Source organism: Megascapheus bottae, chromosome 21, assembly GCF_031878675.1.
Source record: "Megascapheus bottae isolate mThoBot1 chromosome 21, mThoBot2.hap1, whole genome shotgun sequence".
NCBI lineage: Eukaryota > Metazoa > Chordata > Mammalia > Rodentia > Geomyidae > Megascapheus > Megascapheus bottae.
Window position 1 is genome coordinate 27,723,222 of NC_143529.1, and position 23,038 is coordinate 27,746,259.

At 50.4% G+C, this 23,038-nt stretch overlaps 1 protein-coding gene across 3 annotated transcripts in view; it reads right to left on the reverse strand.

Moving 5' to 3' along the window:
* Window positions 1-9,241, reverse strand: part of Pax3 (paired box 3) — a 96,777-nt gene extending 87,536 nt beyond the window's left edge. For 2 of the 3 annotated variants that reach the window (XM_090354398.1, XM_090354396.1), the window contains exons 1-4: window positions 9,157-9,241; window positions 7,703-7,938; window positions 6,227-6,356; window positions 4,944-5,078 (exon numbers count right to left, since the gene is read on the reverse strand). In XM_090354398.1, the coding sequence (XP_090210524.1) occupies window positions 4,944-5,078; window positions 6,227-6,356; window positions 7,703-7,938; window positions 9,157-9,241 (586 nt within the window). The remainder of the gene's footprint in view (window positions 1-4,943; window positions 5,079-6,226; window positions 6,357-7,702; window positions 7,939-9,156) is intronic. The other variant, XM_090354397.1, reaches the window with a different exon arrangement.
* Window positions 9,242-23,038: the final 13,797 nt, after the last annotated feature.

Here is a 23,038-nt window from a genome sequence, read left to right on the forward strand (position 1 = left end):
GTCCCACCGAACTAACACTTTCTCCATCCCAGATCCCATCAAAATCTCGTTCACTGGATGATCACACCTTGAAATGTCACTGGTCATTTATTTACTTATGTACTCCTTGAACCCTGAGTCTTATCATTAGAAAGGCTTTCTGTGCTGTCCTCAAAATATTCATAAACGTTGGAAGCCTCGGGTTTGCTGACCAGCTCCCATTTCCCATTCACGTGACTGATTTCTGTATATTCCACTCGCCTGAACCCAGGCACATTAGGTGGTTCTGCCTCACTGCCCAGGAGGGTTTTAATTCTGAGCCCTGGAGACTCTGACTCTTCAATAATTATTACACAATTGAAGCTCCTTACCTTCCTATTTCCGTGCTATCAACAATCACATCAACCCCCCCAAATAAACATACAATGTCAGGCATTAATTAGAAAATCTGCATGTTTTCAATAAGGCTAGAAACTAAGCATACAACTCAACCAACAAGTGAACTAAGCATACAACACTTAACCAAGTCAAACAAACAAGTGGGAAAAAGAAATCAACTCTGCTGTTACAATGATCGCTGCTACATCGAGGGAAAAACCACAGCACGGTATTCTAATGAAATTAAAATCCTTCTAATGCCGATGATTATTTTTTGAAAAGGGTGATGTTTCCTTATTAAGTGTATCAGCTGTGTGAGGGTCAAATCCCGGATGCTGACAAATGAACTTGAGGGTGGACAGTCAATCCAGGTTATGACCACAAACTTTTTGTTCCATTATTTTATTCCCCTACCCCATTATTTTAATCTGTGGGAAAGTTCATCCTCTTGTCTCTCACCCGCCCCAAACTCATCCCAAAGTTCCCTTCCCTGCAAACTTGCAAAAAAAGCAAGCGGACCTTTCTCCCCTTTACAGCCCACTCTTCGTGTAAAAGGTCGCTTTTCATCCGTCCCATGGAAAAGAAGAATTCCAGGACTTTAAAAAGAAAACTATTTCTGTGGTTTGAACTGGATCCTATGTATTTAGAAGTCTGAAATCATTTGCCCTGGTTCATTTTAGGAGAGCTCACAGACAAAATAGGAACTCAAGCAAAATGTTGGTCACTTTTGCTCTCTTATATTAAAGAAGCAAAAAAAATCCTCTTGCCTTTAAATGGCAAATCGGAGTGGAGAGATCTGTAGAGAATACAACGCCACCCCCTCTTCCCCCCAACCAACCAACCAACCAACCAACCCAGGCTTGCCGGCTCCTAGCTTAATCTTTGAAATTGTTGCAAACCTCCCACGCTCGCTTGTGATTTGGAGAGGGGGAAACTCTTGTGAAAGTGTGTCTCCAGCCCCAATCAAAACATCAATTTGGCAATCTGGCCTCTTTTCCCCTCGCGCTCCCCAACTGACACTTCAAAGCCGCTGCAACAAGTCAGTAATTGTAAGGTTGCATCTAAATATTTAAGGGAGAGTCTTGCAGTCGCGTGTCCATTTACAGTTCCTCATCTGTCCTCTTAATTCCATTACGACACAAAGCAAAAATGTTTCCCAAAACTCATAAACAGGAAAAGCGTCACGTTGCTGCAAGAAGTTGTGGGAGGGGGGAGAGACCCGAGGAGGAGGAGGAGGAGGTGGGGTGGTGGTGGTGATGAAGGAGCTGTTTCTATTGATTAGTCACTGCTTTTGTGTTAAGAGCTTTCTTTAAAATAAGGGGAAAAAATGGGGGGAGGTTGCAGAAATTTCACTAATGTGAGCCTCAGGCAAGGGAGGAAAAAAAAAAGAGAGGGAGAGAGAGAGAGAAAGAAGAAGGGGGAGGCGGGCTGTGTCTAGATGAAAGCGAGAAGGACATAAAGGAGGCAATTGAGCCGGCTGCAGCCCGGCGAGCTAAGCTTCGAGCCAGCGGGCCCTGGCGTAGGGGAGGGGGCGGGCGGCGCGGCACTTTGGCGCAGGGCACCAGAGCGCGGGCCCAGCCCATTGTGGCGGCGCCCGCGGGCCCACTCAGCCGCGCCGGGGGAGGAACAGAGGCGCCCATTGAGTGGTCTCAGCACGGGCCGTGCCCACAGCCCCGGGTGCCTGGGCCGAGGCTTTGCTCCTCGGGCCGCGCTGGCTCCAGACCTCAGTAAGCTCAGGAGTGGGTGAGGGAGCGGGGTTCTACGCGCCCTCGGGTTTCAGAGGGGGCGAGGAGGCTAAAAGGACGGGCTCGGCGTGGTGGCGAGCGCCGGGGCGTCCGGAGCAGCAGGTCCGCTGGACGCGCTGCTTTAGGAACGATCAAGAAAAAAAGGGGGGGACGGAAAGTTGGGGGATCTAAAGAGAAATAAAGGCGAGTGGTTCTGACCATTTTCGGGTGCCTTTTTAATCCTGCGTCCCAGTGTCTGCTGTGCCAAAGTTGTTTCCCCGGAAAGCCCCATTTCAGCAGTGCCCGCCAGATCCACCAGGCTACAGCACCCAGCAAGAGCCCATCGCAGTGGGCTGACACCCCAAGTTCCTCCTAGATCCACTTTTCCCTCCTTTTCTGTCCATGTTCTTTCTCAACGTCGGTTCTATTGTACAATCATGGGGGGGCGGGGGCACGAAACTTTGGATGCCCAACAAGAGAGTGGATTTTTTTGAGGTTTCCAGATTACAAACTGCATTTTGGTACATTTCACCCTATATATTTTTTTCTCTGGGTTCTTCTTGCCTTCCCGGGTTCGTCCCGAAAAGGAGCTGGAGGCACCGAACAACTCCAAATTAAATTAAGCGTCAGCAGCTGAGGTGTGTTTGTGTGTGTGTGTGTGTGTGTGTGTGTGTGTGTGTGTGTGTGTGTGTGTGTGTGTGTTGTCAACTGCTCAGGCCCCACTGGGGAGAATACTCTGATTTTTAAAATGGTCACAATTCCCCCTTGAATGGCAGCAAGCACAGCTAGACGGCCCAAAAAGACTAGAAACATTTTGTAGGTGAAATGACCACTTTTTCCACACTGGAGAGTCCATAAAACTTCCTGGCGCAGCGGCTATTGGGCTCATTGAATAATTCATCCCTCATTGCAAGCCCATAATGTCTATTCTGGGTCCTTTGTGGGGCTGTTTTCTCTTCTTTTCTCCTTGAATTATAAAAAGGTTGCCTTCCTTTGTTCACATCAAGCTGCTCCGAGCTGGAGCTTTGTCTGGGCCAAGCTAAAGTGTGAGTTTCAATGGACTCTCCAGGCTTTGTCTCTCAAGTTCATCTCCAAGTGTAGATTGTGTAGAGAAGGCTTTCTTTGTAAAAGCTGGAAAAGTTGTACAAATGTTTGACCAGCTCATTTGGGGCGTTTTGTCTCCTGGGCCTCGGTTGCGTGTACTGAGAGGACACTGAGAGACAGGCCAGATCTGCCAGACTGTGGCTTCCAGCAACAAGTTAGCAAAGCTGAGGACTAAAGGCCTCTCCAACAACTCTGAGCCCTCTAAGCCATCGCTTTAAAAGCTCTTTAGGTTTGAGGTTGTCTAACTACTCAACTCCTTACCTTCCTCCCACCCTAGCACATCCCTACTGGGCTAGAAATAAAAACTAAAGTGTGTTCTCAGAACGCAGGCCAGAAAAACACTCTCTCTAAAAGAGAGACTTACATTAAGGCCATGCTCTAAAGGGAGGGACAGGACAGCACACTTTATCACGCCGTTCACCCTGCTTTGGGTTTGAGGCATCTTTCCTGAACAGATAAGAATCCCAGAGCAGGCTGTTTGTCTGTAAAACTAAGTATTTCTTGCACACCGATTTTTACAGTGGTTTGGAAAGAAGCTGCTGTACAAGGTTGTATATTCAGGGTTATACAATAAAGGTAAAAGAAATGACTGTCCTCACCCAGGATGTCACCCTAGTCAGAGTAAGGATCCTACTACTCCTTTTGAGTTTTCTACACCTGTTTGGAAAGCTACCTAGCTCTCCAAGATCAAATCAGCCCAAAGGGGTCCAAGTCAGGACCCCCTACAGATGTGAGCAGGGAACCAATCCAGTCACTGCTGATATTTTTTAAGTTGAAGAAATGCAGCTCTCGGCAGGGCTGAAAATCCCCTAAACAGTATCCTGCTCTTGGCAAAATGATTCTTTCCAGATCTATCTCACAGGGCATTGAGCTGAGAGCTCTCTCTACTCTCTCCCCTCCCTCCTCTTCCCTCACCTCCCCCTGCACCTAACTTTGAAGTTTCAGAACAGCGCCTAGCAGGTAATAATGAGAAAGCAGCAGCCTGCAATTCTTGTTCCCTTGGGGGTGGGGAAAGAATTTTTTCTCGGTGCTGACAGGCCACAGCCAATATGGAGTGGGAGGTCTGTACCCCTGGGGAGACAGAGGATAACAGTACTAAGCACCCAGGAACACTGATCCCTCAGTCTTGGGTTCAGACACCTTCAGGTTAAATGCCATCAGTACTCAAAAACAAATGACAAAACAGTCAACATATATATGTGTATATATATATATATGTACAACACAGAAGAGATTAGATGGATTTAGAAATCCATCAAACCTCTCCCCTCTCCCCCCTCTCTCTCTCTCTCTCTCTCTCTCTCTCTCTCTCTCTCTCTCTCTCTCTCTCTCTCTCTCTCTCTCTCGGTAAACACTGGAGGCTTAAGTATCCTTTGTCATACCCCAGTTAGAGAGTCCTAGTCTATATTTCCACTCAGCTCCAAGACACCACCACCACCACATACAGACAAATTCATTCACAAGTCTACACTTGAGTAGACTAAAGTTGATGTATAGTAATAATAATAACAACAATAATAATAATAACAAAGGAACACGTTGACTCCATGGTAGAACACTTGCCTAGTATACATGAGACCCCAGATTCCATCTCTAATACTACAAAAAAAAAATTTCAAACTTAGAACAGGACAGATTTCAGTTTGATAGGAAGTTGCTCTGAAGGTCCTTACAGTAATAGCTGGGGATGAGGGATGGGTTGTCAGAGAATAGGAACTAGCCATAGTCAGGAGTAACAGCCACGGTGCCACCACTTACCTCTCTCACTCAGGATACCATCGATGCTGTGTTTCGTCTTTTTCTCGCTTTCTTCAGCCTCCTTCCTCTCCAGGTCAACCTCTTCCTCTTCTCCTTTCCCAAATTTACTCCTCAAGATGCGGCTGATGGAACTCACTGCAGATGAGAGGAGGAAGGGCCCACAGGCAGTTGAGACACAGCAGGCTGCTCAAGAACCATCTCCCTGAAAGCCCCAGCCAGAGGCGACCCTCAGTCCTGCACTGGCTAGCTCGGCTGGGTGCTGTCTCCTCTGCCGCACAGTGGCTGCTCCTTTCACTCACAACTCCAGTCCGTTTATAGGCCTCTAGGTATGAAATGGCAAAGCTTGAGCAGCTCCTCCAACCTCGATTCTGAGTGGAAAAATGTCATCTTTGTCCCTCTCCTCTTGAGAAGCGATTGTTTCACTTCTTCAGTCATTTGCTAAGTTTCCAGCCACAGAGATTCTGCCAGCTCACCCTGCATGCTCCCGCTGCCACCTCCCCACCTGAAGCAGTTGAGCCCCCAAGATTCGAGGTTGCATCCAGTGAGGTCCCACAAAGGACTTGCTCCCCTGCAAACCAACTTTTTTTTAGGCTATAAAGGGTTTAAATTTCAAGTGCAGAATCGTTTCCTATTGTAAAAAATCAAAAGAAATGCACTCTCCCTCATTTATTTTTTCCAGATTCCAGTCTGGTAAACAAATCCATGCCCTGAAATATATCGTTCTTGCAAAGGCAAAAAGGGAGTTTCCTTTTAATTAAAAACAAACTCCCCAATGCTCCCTTACTCTGGCTCTACTGCTGATCTTTCTCTTTTCTGGGGGAGGGGGATGGGTTGGACGGTCCCTGAGACAGATTCCCAGGGAATAAGGGAGGGGGGGGGGCATCGCCTAAGCTCTCTTGTAACAGAAGGGGAATCTTGATTGGTAAGGCTCCATCTCTTCTGGATGGGGGTTACCAAAACATTTGTTTCTCTTTAAAAAGGAACATCAATATTAATAAATGCTTGGCCTCTGCCTCAGGTCCCCTTCCCTGCCTGTGGATAGAAATCTTCTTTGGAGAGATGTCAATGGAGGTCTCTTAACCCTGTACCCCAGGGACACGCCATCCGCACCCCCCCCCAGTTCCCTAAAATGCCAAGAACGTCTGGTTTATAAATATTTCAGGGCCTTGGGAGCATGGCTGCCCAATAGTCAGGATTGATCCTTATGGAAATTGTGGTGTGGATGACCGGCTGCCGACTAGTGAGTGACTGTTGGTCAGTGAGTCCTTAAGTGGGTCTAATACCTGAAGGCACCGTGTTGCGATCACAGACTGCGTCCTTGAGTAATTTGTCTCGGATTTCCCAGCTGAACATGCCAGGGTTCTCTCGTTTGTATTCCTCAATTTTCTTCTCCACATCAGGTGTCGTTACCTGCTTTAAGAGAACATGCGGCCGCATTGGTACCCGGCAGTCTGAGCTAGCCAAAATAACTCCAATTCCCCCTTGGTCTAGCCTGGTGCCCTTTGCTGCAGCCTCTGGGAAGGTCTCCCTGGTTAGCCAAAGAACTGCAACTCTCAAAGGCAATTCACTTTAGAAAGAGGCAGACAGGAAATCGTCTCATTCTACCTCAGACTGAGGACCATTCACCTGCCCAGAGAAGCTCAGACAACCCAATCAAATGAAGAAGAATCAGAATATCTTAGAGGCAACGATAGTATTTTCTGATTCTTGGGAATAATGACAACTGTTTATACCCGAATCATGCGAAAATGAAACTAAAATAAGTAATGCTTGAGAGAGCTACTGAACAAACTGATTCGATCGGCAACTTGTGCCACTCCAAAGAGATACAAGAGTGATTTTTAAAGAGAAGAGCAGGATGAGTTGCAAAAAGTTGTGAATCTGAATTTTAAAAAATAGACTAGAAGAATGATGTGTATAATGACGGATTTGCATTTTCCCTGACACAAGTAAAGAGTTTACAAAGGTAGAGTAAGGGTGGAGGAGAATGAGGGAATTGGAGGATGTCTGAAAAGTCTCTACCATAACCCTCTTGGATTTTGCCCCCTGGTAACTAAAAAATCTTCCTGGCTTTCCCTCACAAGCAGAAGAAAAGACTGTGTCTGTGTAATCTCCTCCCACATAACCACTGTGGATTTCTTTGAGAAAGGAACCAAAATAATTTGAAGATAGCATTAGGCTTTTTTTTTTTACAAAAAAGAAATCACCATGATTTTTTTTAAAAAAAAAAAAGCAGAATCAATGCTTATTACAAAAAAAAAACCAAAGCGATCACCATGATTTTTTTGTAGTCCTTGGAAAATTAAGTGTGGGGCAGAAAACATTTTTTAAAATGAATAAACAACAACAACAAAAAAAGAGAGGTTCTTTAGTTTTGCAGTGCAATGAATGAGGTTTGGGGAAAGAGTTGAGAAGAAATCAGCAACAGGTGAATGTAAACCACTTCAATGCTTTTGGTGTTTGTTAAAATAATTTGATGAGATTTTCAAGACTCCCAGAACTTTTTTTTTCTATTTGCAAAAGTACAGGGGTTTGCCTATAATTCTAATCAAGAACCATCCATTCCTGATGGACACACACACACACACACACACACACACACACACACACACACACACACACACACACACACCTTCTTGGATTTGAAAAGTAACTTTTGAAAAGCCCCAAGTGGCAGCCCTTAGCTCCGGCCCACTACCCTTCCATCCGACAAACTGCAGGCCAAGCCCGGGCATTGCCAGCCAGGCCCTGGCGCTCACCTTGGGTTTGCTGCCACCGATGGCACCTGGACGGATGGAGCCTGTCTCCTGGTACCGGCACAGGATCTTGGACACGCAGCCGTGGGACACGCGCAGCTGGCGCGAGATGACGCAGGGCCGAATGCCGTGGTGCGCCATCTCCACGATCTTGTGGCGGATGTGGTTGGGCAGCGGCCTACCGTTGATAAAGACTCCACCGAGCTGGTTGACGCGGCCCTGGCCGAGGGGAGTGGAGACTGGGAGAAGAAAAGTGTGGGGAAGGGGGGAGAGAAAGCAGACACAAGAAAAAAAGTCACCTCGGGGGAGGGATAGAAAGCCACAAGACAGGCGAACCCACCTAATTGTGCACTCTTCTGCCCAATCGGCATGTGACAGCCCCAAAGCTGAAACTGCTTCCTATTAGACTCCCCAGTTCCAGGCCACATTTGTTCAAATGTTTCGGCTTCCCCCGCGGCATATAATCTTGTGTGACGTGAGTAATGGGGCAGGACCACTCTTTCCGAGCTCTCCTTCCCTGTCCACCCCAGAAGCCTGGCAGCTCGAGGAAGCCCCTGGGGGGCTGGTGGGGAGATGAGTCTGGCAACATCCATCACCAAAACAGGACCAGTCGGGGCTGGGGCGAGCTGACAACCCTTAGGGGTTCCGGCTTAGACCACAGTTAAGAGTCAGTCCAGAGTCACTGGACACTAAACATGGGCACAGGTGGCGGCGAGTGTCACCTGTTACACACAGCCACAGCGGTGCGTCTGCTCGTGGGCGCTGTGGCCTCTGTTCCTACCCCGGGGGTTGCATTCGTGGGGCGCTGAGACACTGTCAAAATCCTCTCCGGATCGGAGCTCACTAACCTTTCAAATTGTTTAGAAAGTCGGGGTTGGGGGGGGGTGCCACGCTTTCTGCCATGCCCTGAATGTTCAGGCAGAGGGTGGGAAAAGGCCTTCCCAAACGGGCTACAGAAATCCGGGACCTGCTTACTTTGAGTCGAATGGGATTTGTACACGAGAGTGCTAAAAAAATAAAATAAAAATAAAATTATTTTTAAAAAATCAAAATCTAGTTCCGGTGGCGGGACCGCACTTAGTCACCACGACAACTTCGCCCCGCGAGGAGGGTCGGCCGGGGCTCGGGGTCCCCCCCCCCCCCCGGCGCGGACTCGCCGAGAAGGGGCTTCTGTGTGTTTGCTCCAAAAGCTGATCGCCCCCTTTGCAGACAGCTGGGGAAAGTGGATCCCGCCGGGCGCAGGCCTGGCCGCCCAGCAGCTCCGCGCGGGGCTCCGCCGAGAGCCGTGCGCCCGCTCGCACCGGAGGCTGAAAGTCCAGCCGGGCCGGGCCCCCCAGCTCCCGGCTTCTGGAGGCTCCTTGGACGCACCGGAGGAGGGGGGCGCGCGGGCAGGGGCTGGACGGGGGAGACCGCCATCTGGAACCCCGGGATTCAGGTGGCGCGGGGCCCTTCCTTACCTTCCAGAGGGAAGCCACTGCGTGGATAGTTCTGCCCCGGGCCCGGCCTCATCATTCTGGGCACAGCGCCGGCCAGCGTGGTCATCCTGGGGGCAGCTTCGCTCGGAAATTATATCCAGGTGAAGACGGCAAAGGGGAAAAAACGAGCGCGGCGCGGCGGGTGACCCTGGGGAGGAGCTCCTCCCTCCCCCCAAAAAAGACAGGAAAGAGGGAGGGGCGCAGGAAGGGAGGAGGGGGGTGGCTGCTAGCTCCGAATCCGGGGGTTAGAGATGCGAGGGGAGAGGCGGGCGTGGAGTCCCCTTAGAGTCCAGGATCCCAAGCGCAGGGTGGAAAAAGTTTGGTGCGAGTCTGGTGGAATGGCGCCGTAGCTGGGGTGGGAGGGGGCTCGGAGCACCAGGACCAGCCGGGGGGAGGAGGGGGCGAGGCGGGAGCGCGGCCCGAGTCTCCTCTGGTCGGGACCCCGAGTGCTGGGATTCCGGCTGGGGAGCATTTATTAGTTCTTTCACCCAAAGCTCGGTCAGGAGCCCTGAGCTGCGATTGGCCGACGAGGAGACCGTCCCGGGTGGCGGAGACTCGCGCTGATTGGGCGACGGCGGCCACTTTCTCTTCCCATCCCAGACTGCCTGGGCCTCCGAGGACCCCAAGAGCGACTCGCACTGAGCCCCCAGGCCCGAAGAGTGAAGGGTGGTGGACCCAAGGAAACTGGGAGAAAACAGCCCGAGGGTGATGACAGCGGCAGAGGGTGGAAGGGTTTCCGTGTGTGTGTGTGTGTGTGTGTGTGTGTGTGTGTGTGTGTGTGTGTGTGTGTGCGCGTGCGCGCGTGCCTCAGTCTACCACTCACTCTCCAGGCGCGCGTCTCCGCGATCTGTCTCCTTGGCTCTCAGTTTCTGAGTCTCTGACTTCATGTCTTTCTGTGTCTCTCGCCCGGTGTCTGCCTAACTCTGAAGGTTTTCCACCTGTGGGTCTCGGCCGGGCTGACTGCCACCGCAGGGGGCGCTGATAACGCTGAGTTTCCCTCCCTCTAGTCAGTCTCTACCCCGGGCCTGGACTGGGTATAGGATCTCCCCCAGGGGTTCTGGTCAGAAAGAGTCCAGGGTGAGCCTGCAGTGTCCTTTCTGTCTTTTCAATCTAGAGGTGAGGGGTAAGAGGAGGGTTGTTGCTCAGAGAGGCAGCGAGCAGGTACCTAGGCACCAAGACTGCATGGCTAAAGTTTGGCGCTTAGAGTCATCTCCTTTAATTGATTAAAAAAAAAGAAACAAAAAAACAAAAAACCAACTCTCTTAGGAAGCTGGAGCTCTAAATCTCCACGTAGAGACCCCGGATGCAGAGATGCATCTATATGTTAAAGTTTTGCCCGGCTGCAGCGTTTGTTCTCAGGAATTTATTATGGCATTCAGACTAAAAGGGCTGGAAAAATAAAAGGAGCAAAGTCTTGGCTAGGAGCTGAAGTGTCCCTCAGCAGGATATGACGCCAGGAGTGTTGTAAAGACTGTCTGTCCTTAGAGAAGGTACCATTGTGCATGGCCTTTTATTTATAACTTGGTAAGTGCCAGCGAACTCGCCTCCTTTACACCCCCGAGTGCCAGCCCCGCGTTTCTGCGCCTCGCTTTATTCGCTCAAGTCTATTCAGTGACTGTCAGTCCGGGACTGTGAGGTATTCAGGGCCTTAATCAATCAAAAGGATGAGAATCGGGCAGGTTTTTCCCTTTGAAATAAAGGAAACAATGACTTCTGGGCTTCAAGTTCCCCCTTTCTCTTTTATCATATTCGAATTTTTCCTGCCCTGGAGTCACTCCACCCCTCTCTCTGTCCCCCTTCCCCCCACCTCCTTTGACAATTTTGACGTGAACTCAGGACCCCTTCCTACTTGCCTTCTCCTAATTAAGGCAAACTTTGGAGGCAAATTTGGGGGTGTGCAGGGGGGTGAGTTTAAAGTGTGGCTGCTCACCCTTCCATGTGTTGGCCTTTTAATAACCCACTGTCTGTAGTAGGGTGGGGGTGGGGGGCAAACAAGCTCTGGACTGGGCCTGGTATCCGAAGGCTGGACCCTGGGAGAAAGGCCTCCCAGACTCCAGAAAATGTCTGAACCCCCCCTCCCCTATATCCACCCACCCTTGGGGAGGGGCCTGTGTATGCATAGTACAAAGTAGAGAAACTGTTTGGAGTGGAGGCCTGTTTAACTCGGTTTTACTTAAGATGATTCAATTTGTCAAGGAGATTTTTTTTTTTTTTTTGGCCAATGAGGAGTCACCAAAGTGGAGTCCTTATTTCCTAAACCATTATAGATCTTAATGGAAGAGTTAGATACTTTTCCCAGAGTTTGAACGGCGATAACCAAAAATTTCCTAGGACACTCAGTAATAGTATGGGAAAGGGGTTACCCAAAGTGTATTTCCGAGGGGGGGGAGATGCACGCCAAAGGGAGCCCCAAACCCACAATGGGCACTAAGAAACATCCTGGGGTTGACTCTCATTTGATTCTGAGCCCAGATTGGGTTTCCAGGGACTTAAAGTACAGACCAGGGCTCCCTGGATGGTCTCTCCCGAGAGCCAACACATTCCTGGGGAGATGGGCTTGCCGTAGACTCCTCATGGACTTCCGGAGCCCGCCCCGCACCGCCCCCCACCCACCCACTGATCCAGGTATGGCCTGATGAATTGGCTCTTGAGTGCCTACGGATCCGGATTCAGATCCACTCGTGTTTAGGAAGTAGCCACCACTCGCTGTAATAAAACGTAACTGGAGTCCGAAAGGGAAGGTTCACACACCCTGAAACTCCCGAGTAGGAAAACGATCTGTTTTGCTTTGTTTTCCCTCCTTTCCTGCAGGGCCGTAGAGGCTGTTTGCTTGTACCTCCCAAATTAGCTCTGTCCTTCTCCCGGAGGATCCAGAGATAGAAGGGTGTGCGCCCACGGGCTCCCAGACACCGGGGCCATTTCCAAAGACCCCGAGTGCAAATTCCTTGTGTTCAAGAAATCCAACCCAAGCCCGGACCAGGACAGTGATACCGGCAGAGGCTTCATAGATGGTGGTCTGCCAGACCAAACCAGTCCCGGATCAGAGCCCCCCCCCCCCCCCCGACTTCCCCAAGCTAGCTGGGCTCCACAGGTTGCTCCTAGAATTCAAAAGGCACTTCAGACAGAGCCCCATACTCCCAATTCTCTCCTTATTTCTGAGATTCCAGCCTCTCCTGAATTCTTTCGGAAGTCACTAGGGAAGCAGAAACCACCCATCAGGCCGCTGGAAGAGTCTCTCCCTGAGCTCACTTCCCTCTCCTGGAGTCCAGGAGAGGAATATGGATAATTGGTTGTGACCCAGCGGTGCAGCTTAGAAGTCAAGAAGTGAAGTCCCGGAACCAACTTTGGAAAGTAGCATGGCTTCCCCTCTCCCCAAGATAACAAATTGCCTGTAAAGCAATCAGGGAAGTCCCTTCAGCAGTGTAGCCTTGATCTCCAATCCCGGGAGCAAATTAAAGCTTGTCTTGGGAAGGGGGACCTTGCATTCACTTCCCTACTTCAGATGAAATGGACAGTGAACGGGTTGTCCAGGCCTGGGTGCTTATCCTCCTGTATTTACTTGAAGGCTCTTCCTCAGGGGTTTGAAAGCCTGCCCCAGTGACTTTTATCTGAAGGCTCAGCATCCATCTGTGTGCAGCCTCCTCACTGCACTGGGTAACTGGACAAGCTTTTCATGGCTCAAGGGCTTTTCTGGGCCTCTGAAGGATGACCTCTCTTCGAGCTGGACACAAGTCTTTAAAGGAAATTATAATCTATTCAACATAATGCCCCTGGTTGTGTGTGTTTGGGGGAGGTGTCTGTCCTACCATCCTGCAGGGAAACGATCTGGACACCAGCCTGGTACTGGATGGGTCACAGCATGATCTCAGGATGTAGCTCCAGACTGGACAAAGCCAAGAAATCCAGAGTCCTACAGAAAGGTTGCCTGGTGCTCAGAGAAAGAAAATGACATTTTCAAGTTCTACACAAGCTTTCTGGCTAGATGAGATTGTACCAATTGCTAAATACGCTGATTAAAGCTGTGACACAATGCTGCCACAGCTATGGGCATTAGCCACCCCCCCCACACACAATTATTTGTCAAAAAAAACAGCAGCACTACTTTTCTCCCCCTCAGAACATCAGCTGGGATGAGTTAAGACCTAAGGACAGGATCTGGACACTTCATTGAAATGTCACACTGGAAGGTGTGAGTATTGAAATGTTGTGTGGGCCAGTGGCCAGACACGGGACAAGTCAGAGCAGAGTGGACTCTCAATAAAGAACATGGCTTTTGAGAGGGGAGGGAGAGAGGGAGGGTGGAGGAAAAGGAGGAAAGAAGAGAAGGGAGGGAGGGAAGTAAGGAGGGAGGGAGGGGAGGGAGAAAGTGGTGAAAGAGATATGAAAAAAAAAAGGAGGCAGAGAATTTACCACACCGCAACTGGTCTCCTACATTTATTAGAGTGTGTAAAGTCTGTTTTTATGTGAACAAGAAAAACAAGATGCTAGAGTCCAATTCTACAGGGGAGGAAAAAAAACCGTCTGGTAAAATTAGAAATCGTCCTGAGCGTGACTGGGTGAGGGGCCCTGGGGAGAAGGATGTGATGGCTGCAGGAGAAATTTGGCTGGCTCGTGTGTTCGCACGCCTGTGTGTGCTGGTACCCGGTATGCGGAGGGGAGGGTTAACCCCGGGTCCTGGCTGGGGAGAGGGGCCGCTGCGCCTCGTGCCCAGGAAATGGCCAGGGGAAGTCTGGAGCAAAGCTGGGAGAGAAGAAATGCTGGGATTCTAAGGAGACTGAAGTTTCCCAGAGCAAAAAGTAGGCAGATGACCTCCCCAGCTTCGGAAGGAAGAAGACTGGGTGTCCCGTCGGCGGGGCTGAGGGTGGGATGGAGGGAAAGGGAATCGGGGTGCGAACCTTTTCCTTGGATCGGTCTCCACTACTCTCCGACGCTACCTGCCCCCAGGTCCTGACTCCAGCTTGGCGCGCGCGCGCGCGCGCGCGCACGCACACACACACACACACACACACACACACACACACACACACACTTTTTGAGGGAAGCTATTTCAGTGCTCGGAGCGAGAAGAGAGCAAGAAGAAAGAACCCCAGAAGACGAGCGTTCAAACCCTCTTCCATCCCGCTGCGACCAGCACCCGCGAACCTCGGCGTTTACGGGCACTCCTGGAACGGAGGTGGTTCCGCCAACTGAGCCGAGAGAACGCAACAGGTGGCGGAGGCCGGGCTTCCCAGGCCACTCTCGACTCAACCCGGCCGCCAACTGGGCCAGACTCCTCGGAAGCGGGCGGCGGCGTGCACCTGCCACCCCGGGACCCGGATCGCCCGCGGGGAGAGTCCGCCCGCCAGCCCGCTCGCCCAACCCTCCGCAACCCAGAGCCTTTTCTAAGAGGGGGCGGGAGGAAGGTTGAAGATTGAAAAGAGGGAAGAGAGGGGAAGGGGGGGGGGGAAGGAGAGGAATACACAAGAAAGAAAAGAGAGCGGAAGGGCAGAAGGAGGAGGAAGAGGGGGAAGAAGGAAGGATAGAAAAAAACAAAGGGAAGGAGGGAAAGAAAGGAAAAGGAGGAGGGACAGAAGAGAGGGAAGAAAGGAAGGGAAGGGAGAAGGGAAAGGGGGGGGAGGAAAAAGGAAACCTTTCTCAGTACAACCAAATCCAGAGGCTCTAGTCTTTGAATCTCTAGCTACGACTTGCATCAAATGACTTCTCAGATCTTAAGCTGTCCCCCCCCTCCATCTCTCATTCCCCATAAAACACCCTTTTCCTCTTTTAAATAAAGTTCGTCGTTCTCTGAGAAAAAACAACAACCATAATTTACTCCAACAGTTGGCTTTGGGGAGAATAGTGGGAAAATAGTTTTCATCCAGAACCTTGGAACTAGGCAAAGCATGAGAGAGAACTGAGAAGATGAAGGCTGAACGTCTTGGACAACGAAAGGAACCCAGAAGAAGCATCCAGACACCATGATTTTGAGCAGGTAGCAAGCAACACATGTGCAAATCCACAACTATTGTATGGCCCGCCCAGAGCCATCTTGCAGAAAGCTGTCTGGCTTCCTTTCGGCGGACCCCTAGCACAGCTCACCAGCTCTCTCCTCACTCCTCCAAAAAGAAAAAGAAACTCAGCGAGGGCCACTCCAGACCCCAGCTGGGGCCAAGAGTCAAGACAAGTAGCCCCAAGAGAAAGGAGCTTCAGAGTGCCTTTCTTCTTCGTTTCTTTACTCTTTCCAAACGAAATCTAATAGTATCTGGCTGCAAAAAAATATATATCACCGGCCCTCAGTCTGAAAGATTAACATTTGGATATGTAGGAAATGTAATCTGCATGGCTAATTGATTCTGAGCGTATCCGTTTAAAGGATACAGATCGATATCTGCATGATGGATATTGTATTAATAGGGACATAAATAAAGGCCGAAGAGTCGTTACTGAAACCTTTGAAGCGGCTTCCTGGCTCTCCAGCCTCCGAAGCCACTCGGTCACCCCACCTCCCCGCCCCTCCCTGCTGGGCGGGAAGCCTCTGCTTGGCCCATCGAGTGTTTATACGTGTATGGGGGAAAGAGGGGGTCTCCTGTTAAACTTGGGGTGTGTTTTAATACAGCCCCCATCAAGGAAGGCGCAGCAGTTTTAACAGTGCAGATAGACAGTGTCCTCAGAGAGAGAGGGTGGCATTTTGATTCAGTTCACCGGACTAGGAACTTCGAATGGCGACGACCTTAGCGCGCAGTGGGTAGGCTTCCAGCTCTTTCGCCTTACTTATCCGGACAGCCCTGTTTTCACAGCCCTTGCTGGCTGCGGGCTCCAGTTGAAGCAAACCCGGGAGTTGGCAAAGTGGGCTCTGTGGATGGGCCGAGTGGCTGGGGAGAAGCGTGCCAAAGGCAGGTGACTGACTTTGAGGGGTGACGGGACACTTTGAACCCAGACGTGATGAAGGGGAATGTGGGGTTTCACTCTGAGCGTGGGCCTTAGCGACAGGGAAGTGAAGGGAGCGAGCTGGGACGCACTTGATTTCCTCAAGAACGCCTCCACTCAGTGGCTGCCAACGTCCGTTGAGTCCCGGTGGCCGTCCCCACCGGCAGCCACGCTACCTAGGGAATTCTCCAAATGCAAAGCGATTACTTCTTGCCTCCCCCCCCCCACCTCCCTGCAACTTCTTCGTTAATTAAGAGAGACATTTCGAGCGGACGAGCGTGAGAGCGTCGTCTTCACGGGATGAAAGCGCAGCCCTCCGGGGCGCCCTTTGCATCCACGCCCGAAGCGAAAGTTCAATCACCCAAATCGAAAGTACGGCGGGCGCCCCGCCGAGCGGGGCCGGGGGCCGGGGCGGCCGCGTCTCTCCGTCGCCGGCGCCGGTCAGGGCTCGCCGGCTGGGCTGGCCAGCGGTGCCCACGGGAGGCGAGCGTGGCTCCAGGGAGGACCCGGCTGGGAAGTTGGGAAAGTCGAAAGTGCTGCGCGCTGCTGGCCCACCAGCTGCACAGTTCCCGGTCCGCTGGGCGAAGCCTCTTCTGGGAAACGGCCTTTCTTGGAACACATGTTTGTATACACACAAACACATGAGGGGGGGAGAGACAGACAGACAGACAGACACACACACACACACACACACACACACAGAGACAGACGGACACAGAGACACAGAGACGCAGAGACAGACAGAGATGGAGAAAGAGGAGAGAGACAGAGAGACAAAGGCAGAGAGAGGCCACACGCGGAGTCTAGCAGGTAGATCTATGCCCCTTTCCTCCTCCACTCTAGGCCCAGCCTCACTTGCCTTCTAATGTTGGATGCTATGTAGAGGAGACTGATTAAAACAACAACAGCAAAAGTGGGGGTTGAGCAGCCATCCCGCGGACAGTCAGGATATCTGGGTGACTTGGCAAGAGGAAGAAAGCCAGGAGGGCACGGAGGGTGACTGCCCAGCGGAGTACGTTGGAAAGATTTTAGAACCTATTCAGGTGATCAACGAACTCCTCCCAGGTACAAACGGACCCCCTGTGCTGCGGCTCCTTGTGATTCAGGCGGGAGGTGGGTGGTTGCAGGGAGTGGAGAGGGGATCTTTTCCAGAGAGAAGGGGGGAGCCCTTGCTTGCACACTGCAAGTGAGAAAGTAGGCGGGAGATGGAAAGGGGTGGGTGACAGGTGAGAGAGCCAAGTTCAGATTCTTTGCGCCTGGGCCGCATTTGTGTGTCTGGAAGGCGGGGACCTTGGGTGTACACAGAGAATGATCTGCTTTAGTCAGGATTGGTTGTTTGGCCTCAGTTTCCCCACACAGCCAGCACCCTCCATAGCAGGTTCTGAACCTCGTGCCTTGAGCCTGGCCTATTTGAGGTCTGAGATTCCTTCACTTGAAAAGGTTCTGACCCCGGGGATCCTGAACCCACGGAGGGGGGGGGGCAGAAGGGGGGTGAGGCATAACCAAGGCTTAGTAATGAAGATGGAGGCTGTGCCAGCCCTCTTCGTGGGCCCTGAACTCTGGGAAAAAGAATCAAACCCCAAACGAGGTAGCATCTGCTTCTCACTGGCTGCCCTGCCTTCTCAATCTAATTATAAATGCTGACTTAATCAAGCCTGGAGGACAGCCGGACAGCGTCTGGGTGGGTCGATGGCTGAGCTACAGGATGCTCTGATCGCCCAGACAGCATCTCACATTTTCTTGCTTCCCTGCTTTCCTTTGCCTCTCTCAGTCTCTCAGAACCCAGTGCATTCAGCCCTTTCCACCTTGTTGGTCATCTTTCAGTGGCACTGCCCAAGCAAAGAAGAGGAAGAAGAGCAGTTCAGGATGCCAAAAGTAGGTGCCACCCTGCTGGATTTGGCAGGACCTGAAGCCCCACCCTTCCTCTTGTGGCCTTGGTGTTTTCATTTCTTTACTTCCTTTCTCATTATGAGCTGGTTCACTGATTTATGGGGCAACTCCTGGACTGAAGGCATCTTGATCTCTGCCTCCACTGGCTGCAAACACAATTTTTATTTCACAGAGAATAAAATTTAGAGCCCAACTCCATCCTCCACTCTCCAGGACCTGTCTCTTCCATTCTTCAAATGGTGAAGCATTGGGCTATTTAGGCCTTGTGCCTATTTGGGATGATTTCAGCTTGGGAAGCTGGGAAGATTGAGACCTTCCTTTTCCAACCAGGAAGAGATAAACAGGAGCCATCCACAGGGAAAATAAGGTTTGGTTTGGTTTTGTTCTGTTTTTGTAATGGTACCTGGGGCTCCTGGTTCTGAATGCTGTCCCTCAAACCTACCGCTCCACCATTTGAGCCACAACTCCATTTTCAGCTTTTTTTATTTTTTGGCAGTTAATAGGAGATAAAAGTCTGAGGGACTTTCTTGTCCCAGCTGGCTTCCAATTTCCATCCTCAAATCTCAGCCTCCTGAATAGCTAAGATTACAAATGTAAGCAAGCTACCTGTGTCTGTGTATTCTTTCCCTAAAGGCTTTGAAAACATCTTGAACATTGGCACTAAGAAACACAATCAGGAAGGTGGAAGCCTTAAGAGGCAGCTCTACATGGAAAGAAGAGCCACTATGAAGTAATGCTGCCCAGATGCAATCATAAAAACCATCATAAAGCAACATTTTACAATATCAGGGAGTGGCTTAGCAGTGATGTGGAGCAGAAAGCTGAAGCAGGGGTGAGGAGTCCATGTGGAAAGGGAATCATCAGATTATCTCATATTTTCGGTGTCCAAGCAAAGCTAAGAGGAACAGAGCAGCCTCATCAACCAGCGACACGGGTGTCACTCCAGTTGTAGATGTGATCATCTCTACTCCCTGGGGACACATGGTGACATTTGGAGCTCTGGCTTTTGCTCTACACTCTGGCAGCAGAGAAACCTCACTTTTCAGTCAAGCAAAGGAACAGCATGGTTTCGCTGGGAGAGGATGACTTAAGAGGATGAGAAGCCAGATCTTGAAGTTTCAGAATCTGTCCCCATCTCCCTGGGAAAGAGAAATGAAGTAAGATTTCTGAGCTTGAACACAAGAAGTATCCTCAGAATGAATGGTTTCAGAGACAAAAAAAAATCTTAGCAAAATGGAAAGAAGTAAGATTCTCTACATTGCAAAGGGATAAAGAGGAGAGGGGAATGAGGAGAAAGGTGAGGGAAGAGAAAGTAGGGGAGAATGGAGAGGGAGAAACAGAGAGAGAGAGAGAGAGAGAGAGAGAGAGAGAGAGAGAGAGAGAGAGAGAGAAAGAGAGAGAGAGAGGCAGAATACTATCCTAGCTGATGTCCCTTATGGAAACAGGATGAGTTCATACTCTGTAGCTTCTGATTTACAATTTGGGGGACTCACTGGCACTGGGAGACGTGGACTGAATGAGTACCCACTCAGCACTGCCAGGTATGTGGGCATATGGGAAATGGTATAGACCTGGGGTGTAAAATATCAGGGGCTGATGTGAGGAAACAGACCCTATGAAGAAAATTTAAAATTTTCACAATCCTGCTGCATGCTCTACATCTTTCCTTAGTATGCAATTATGAACAATTTTGTTTTTCTTTTTCTCAAGATGTTGAAATCTGTTTATTTTTAAATAAAGTGAAATAGAGCTTGGAACTTGCCAGCTTAAACAATGAGGTAGGTGTGAATTTGGTAGACACTTGGCAACAAGCTCTATTAAAGTGGAGGTTAATGGAAGTGGCAGGATGATGATTCGGGAAACACTGTTCCCTTCTTAACACCACGAAGTGCCAAGCCATTATCTGCTATCATTGTTATCTCTCCAGTGTCTGTCCCAGGCTTCAGGCCACAAACACCAGGAGTTCTCCCAAAGCCTATGCCCAGCAGGAAAGCTCAGACAGCCTGGGTCTATCTGCCTACATGCCTCTCCCCAATAAGAAGACTGGGAAAATCCAGACGTGGCAGAAATACTTACAGAGAATGTCAGACAACAATGACAACAACTATGAGATGTTTAATGAATGCTTGGTTTGCACTTAGTCATGTTGTCAGAGTTTATTGCCCAGATTCACTTTCTGCTCAACATACCTCATTATCAATGGGGAAAGGGGTAAACAAAGAGGCTTATGAACTTTCCTCATGCCACACAGGTAAGAAGCTCTGTGTATGTAGACTTTAAACCATGGCAAAGTCCTGTTCAACAGACAGCCCTAATTTTCAATCAATATGATCATGTGGGATGGAAGTTAGAAGCTACCTAAAAACTTTGCCTTTCACTGTTTACCTTGTTCTGGCTGAAATATTTAAAAAAAATTGAGGCAGGGTCTCACTATATAGCCAGGACAGTTTGAAACTCCAGATCCTCCTTTTGCAGTCCCCCGAATAACTGAGATTATAGGAGTGCCACACTACACCTGAGCCAGAAATTCCCTTCAATGCCTCTGGAAGGCACAAACCTACCTTCCTTATCTCCATTGAAACAAGTGTGAAAAATTACTGCAATTCAGTTACCTTTAGAACAAAGGTGTCATACCACTTCGAATCTCAGGCTTATTTTAAACAATGTTTTCTATTTCTCTAAGGGAATAGTTAGTAGACTAAACCCCCACGCTGAGAAGACCCAGAGACAGTCTGGCAACAAGAACCTTCTTCAAACTACAAGCCAGACAGATTGTAGAAAAAAGATTGCGTATTGGCAGAAGGGGTTTCCGAACACGACATTTTTAAAGCTTTTCCAGGTCCTGGCGAAGTTGGAAGTTGGATGAACCTGACTCCTTCTCCAATGCCACTTGGGGGGAATGGGGACCGGGAGTCCGAATTGTGTAGCCAGATTTGGGGTCCCGCTAGTCTCAGGACACTGAGGAGAAAACGAGCATTCACAAAGAGGGAATCCAGAATTAGTGTAGTATTCCAGGCCACCAATATCTGTTCACTTCGCGGTGACCCGCCCTCGGAAGGTGACCCGACAGCACCCTGTGTGTTTTGGGGTGCGCTTGATGGGGCGGGGAGGTGGTGTCTGGGACTTCCTAACCCTTACTGGAGGAGGGGCGGTGACAAAGAATGAACGGAGATCACGCAGGGCGGCCCACAGGCGCGGCCACCACCGCTTTCTTCTTTATCCACGATCTAGAGCTTCTCTGCTCTGCTGGTTTTAATCTGTGCGATGCTGGCTTTCACGCGGGTTCTGAGAATGGCCGCTCCCAAACCAGCCAAGTGAACTGTGTCATCTAATCACAAATAACGCACCTGTTGAACCCCGAAACCAGGGGAGGTCAACAAACCCGGATCGGTAAAGTGGAAGGCCAGGTTCCACACAAAACAAAACAGGGTTGGGGACGTGGCTCCATGGTGAAGCGCTAGCATCGTATGTCCCAGGACTGGGTTCCATCTCCAGCACAGAGAAACAAACAAGAAACAAATAAGCAAAGGGACACCAACCCAGTAGAGTTGTCAAGTGACGCCCCTTTCCCCTCCGGATCTCCCAGGCTTCCCCCGGATCTCAAGCCCCCAGGGAAGCCAGCTGGAAACTGGGGCGCACAGCTAGGAAGGAGCTGGTTCGTGGGTCCTAGTTCCAGGGGATCCGAGATCAGCGCTGCCCGCCACCCCTCTAGACAGTCTGGGCTCCCGTCGAGCTCAGAGGCCTTGGGGAAGGGAGACGACGCTAGGCCCAGGATGCAGTACTTATCCCCACTCACAGCCGGCTGCCAGGACCTTTTTTGGATTCCCCCAACCGTGGCAGAGAAGCTGGGGCAGCCTAGCGTCGTCCCTAGCACCCCTTTCCTTCCCAGTATTTGAGATGGGCCCTGGTCTGCAGCAGGCACGCTTGCACTTGGACGCAAAGAAACACAGGTAAAGAATCCCCAGCTACACATCCACCCAGGGCGAGTCTGCACCTGGGCGTGAAAATGTAGGTACATCTGGATCCGAGGACATGCACTCACTCACTCTGCACACGGAACAGACCCCTCTTTGAAAGAAGTTGAACAGCTCCGGATTTCGGGGAGTATTTTAAGGTGCTGCCAGCAGAGATTTGCTGGCCCGTCCGCACCTGGCCGCCACTGGGGCGACGAAGTGATGGACAGGTGGACTTTGGTTATCTCGGCTCTGATGTCATAGGTGTCAGTGGAGGCTTTCCTGGAGACTTTCCAGTCCCCCCCCCCCCCCCCCCCCCCGCCCCATCCCAAGCTACCTCCACTCCGACGATAGTTACTTATTCATTTAGAGATCTCTCTGTGCTACCTAAGCTGGTCTCTTAACTCCGGGCCTCCAGGGATCCTCCTGCTACAGCCTCCAGAAAAATGGACCTAGAGGCACTCCGCGGGGCCCCAGGCTCACTGTTGAACTTTAAGTACTAGGAAACCACTCACCTGTATTGAAGTAGCCAAGTGATTTCCCAGGAAAGTCTGGTCATGGAGGAAAGTCCAAGTTTTCACCCAGCCTGTGTTAGAAAAAACCCAGCTTGTGGGGAAGGGGGTGGAGGATGGCAAAGAGGAGCCCAAGAGAGGAAGAGAGAGATGGGAGGAAGGAGGTGGAAAGGGAGAGAGAGAGGATGAGAGGGAGGGGGAGAGAGGGAGAGAGAAAAGCACAATGATTACCCAGCCATCCTTTGGCAATCCAAATCACAATTACTTCCAAAATCCAAGCATTGTCCCTGTACTCTCCCAAATAGTTTCCAAAGAGGGGGAAATTCCACCATTTAGTGCTTTGGTCATTAAAGGGAGATTAGGATTCAATAAATGCCTTGTGAAAAATAGGATTCTCTTAAATAACTGCTTGGGAATCACCTGGGGCGCCTTTGAAACATGGGGAAGCACTAATTAAATATCCTCTCTGCAGGCAGGGCAGACTCTTCTGCATTTTTTTTAACAGCCCTCCAGGTAACTTCCACCTAGAACCAGAGTCTGCTAAGGTTCACCTTAGAAAACTGTTGTGTGTAATTTCAACCATCTATGGAAGTCTAGGGACAA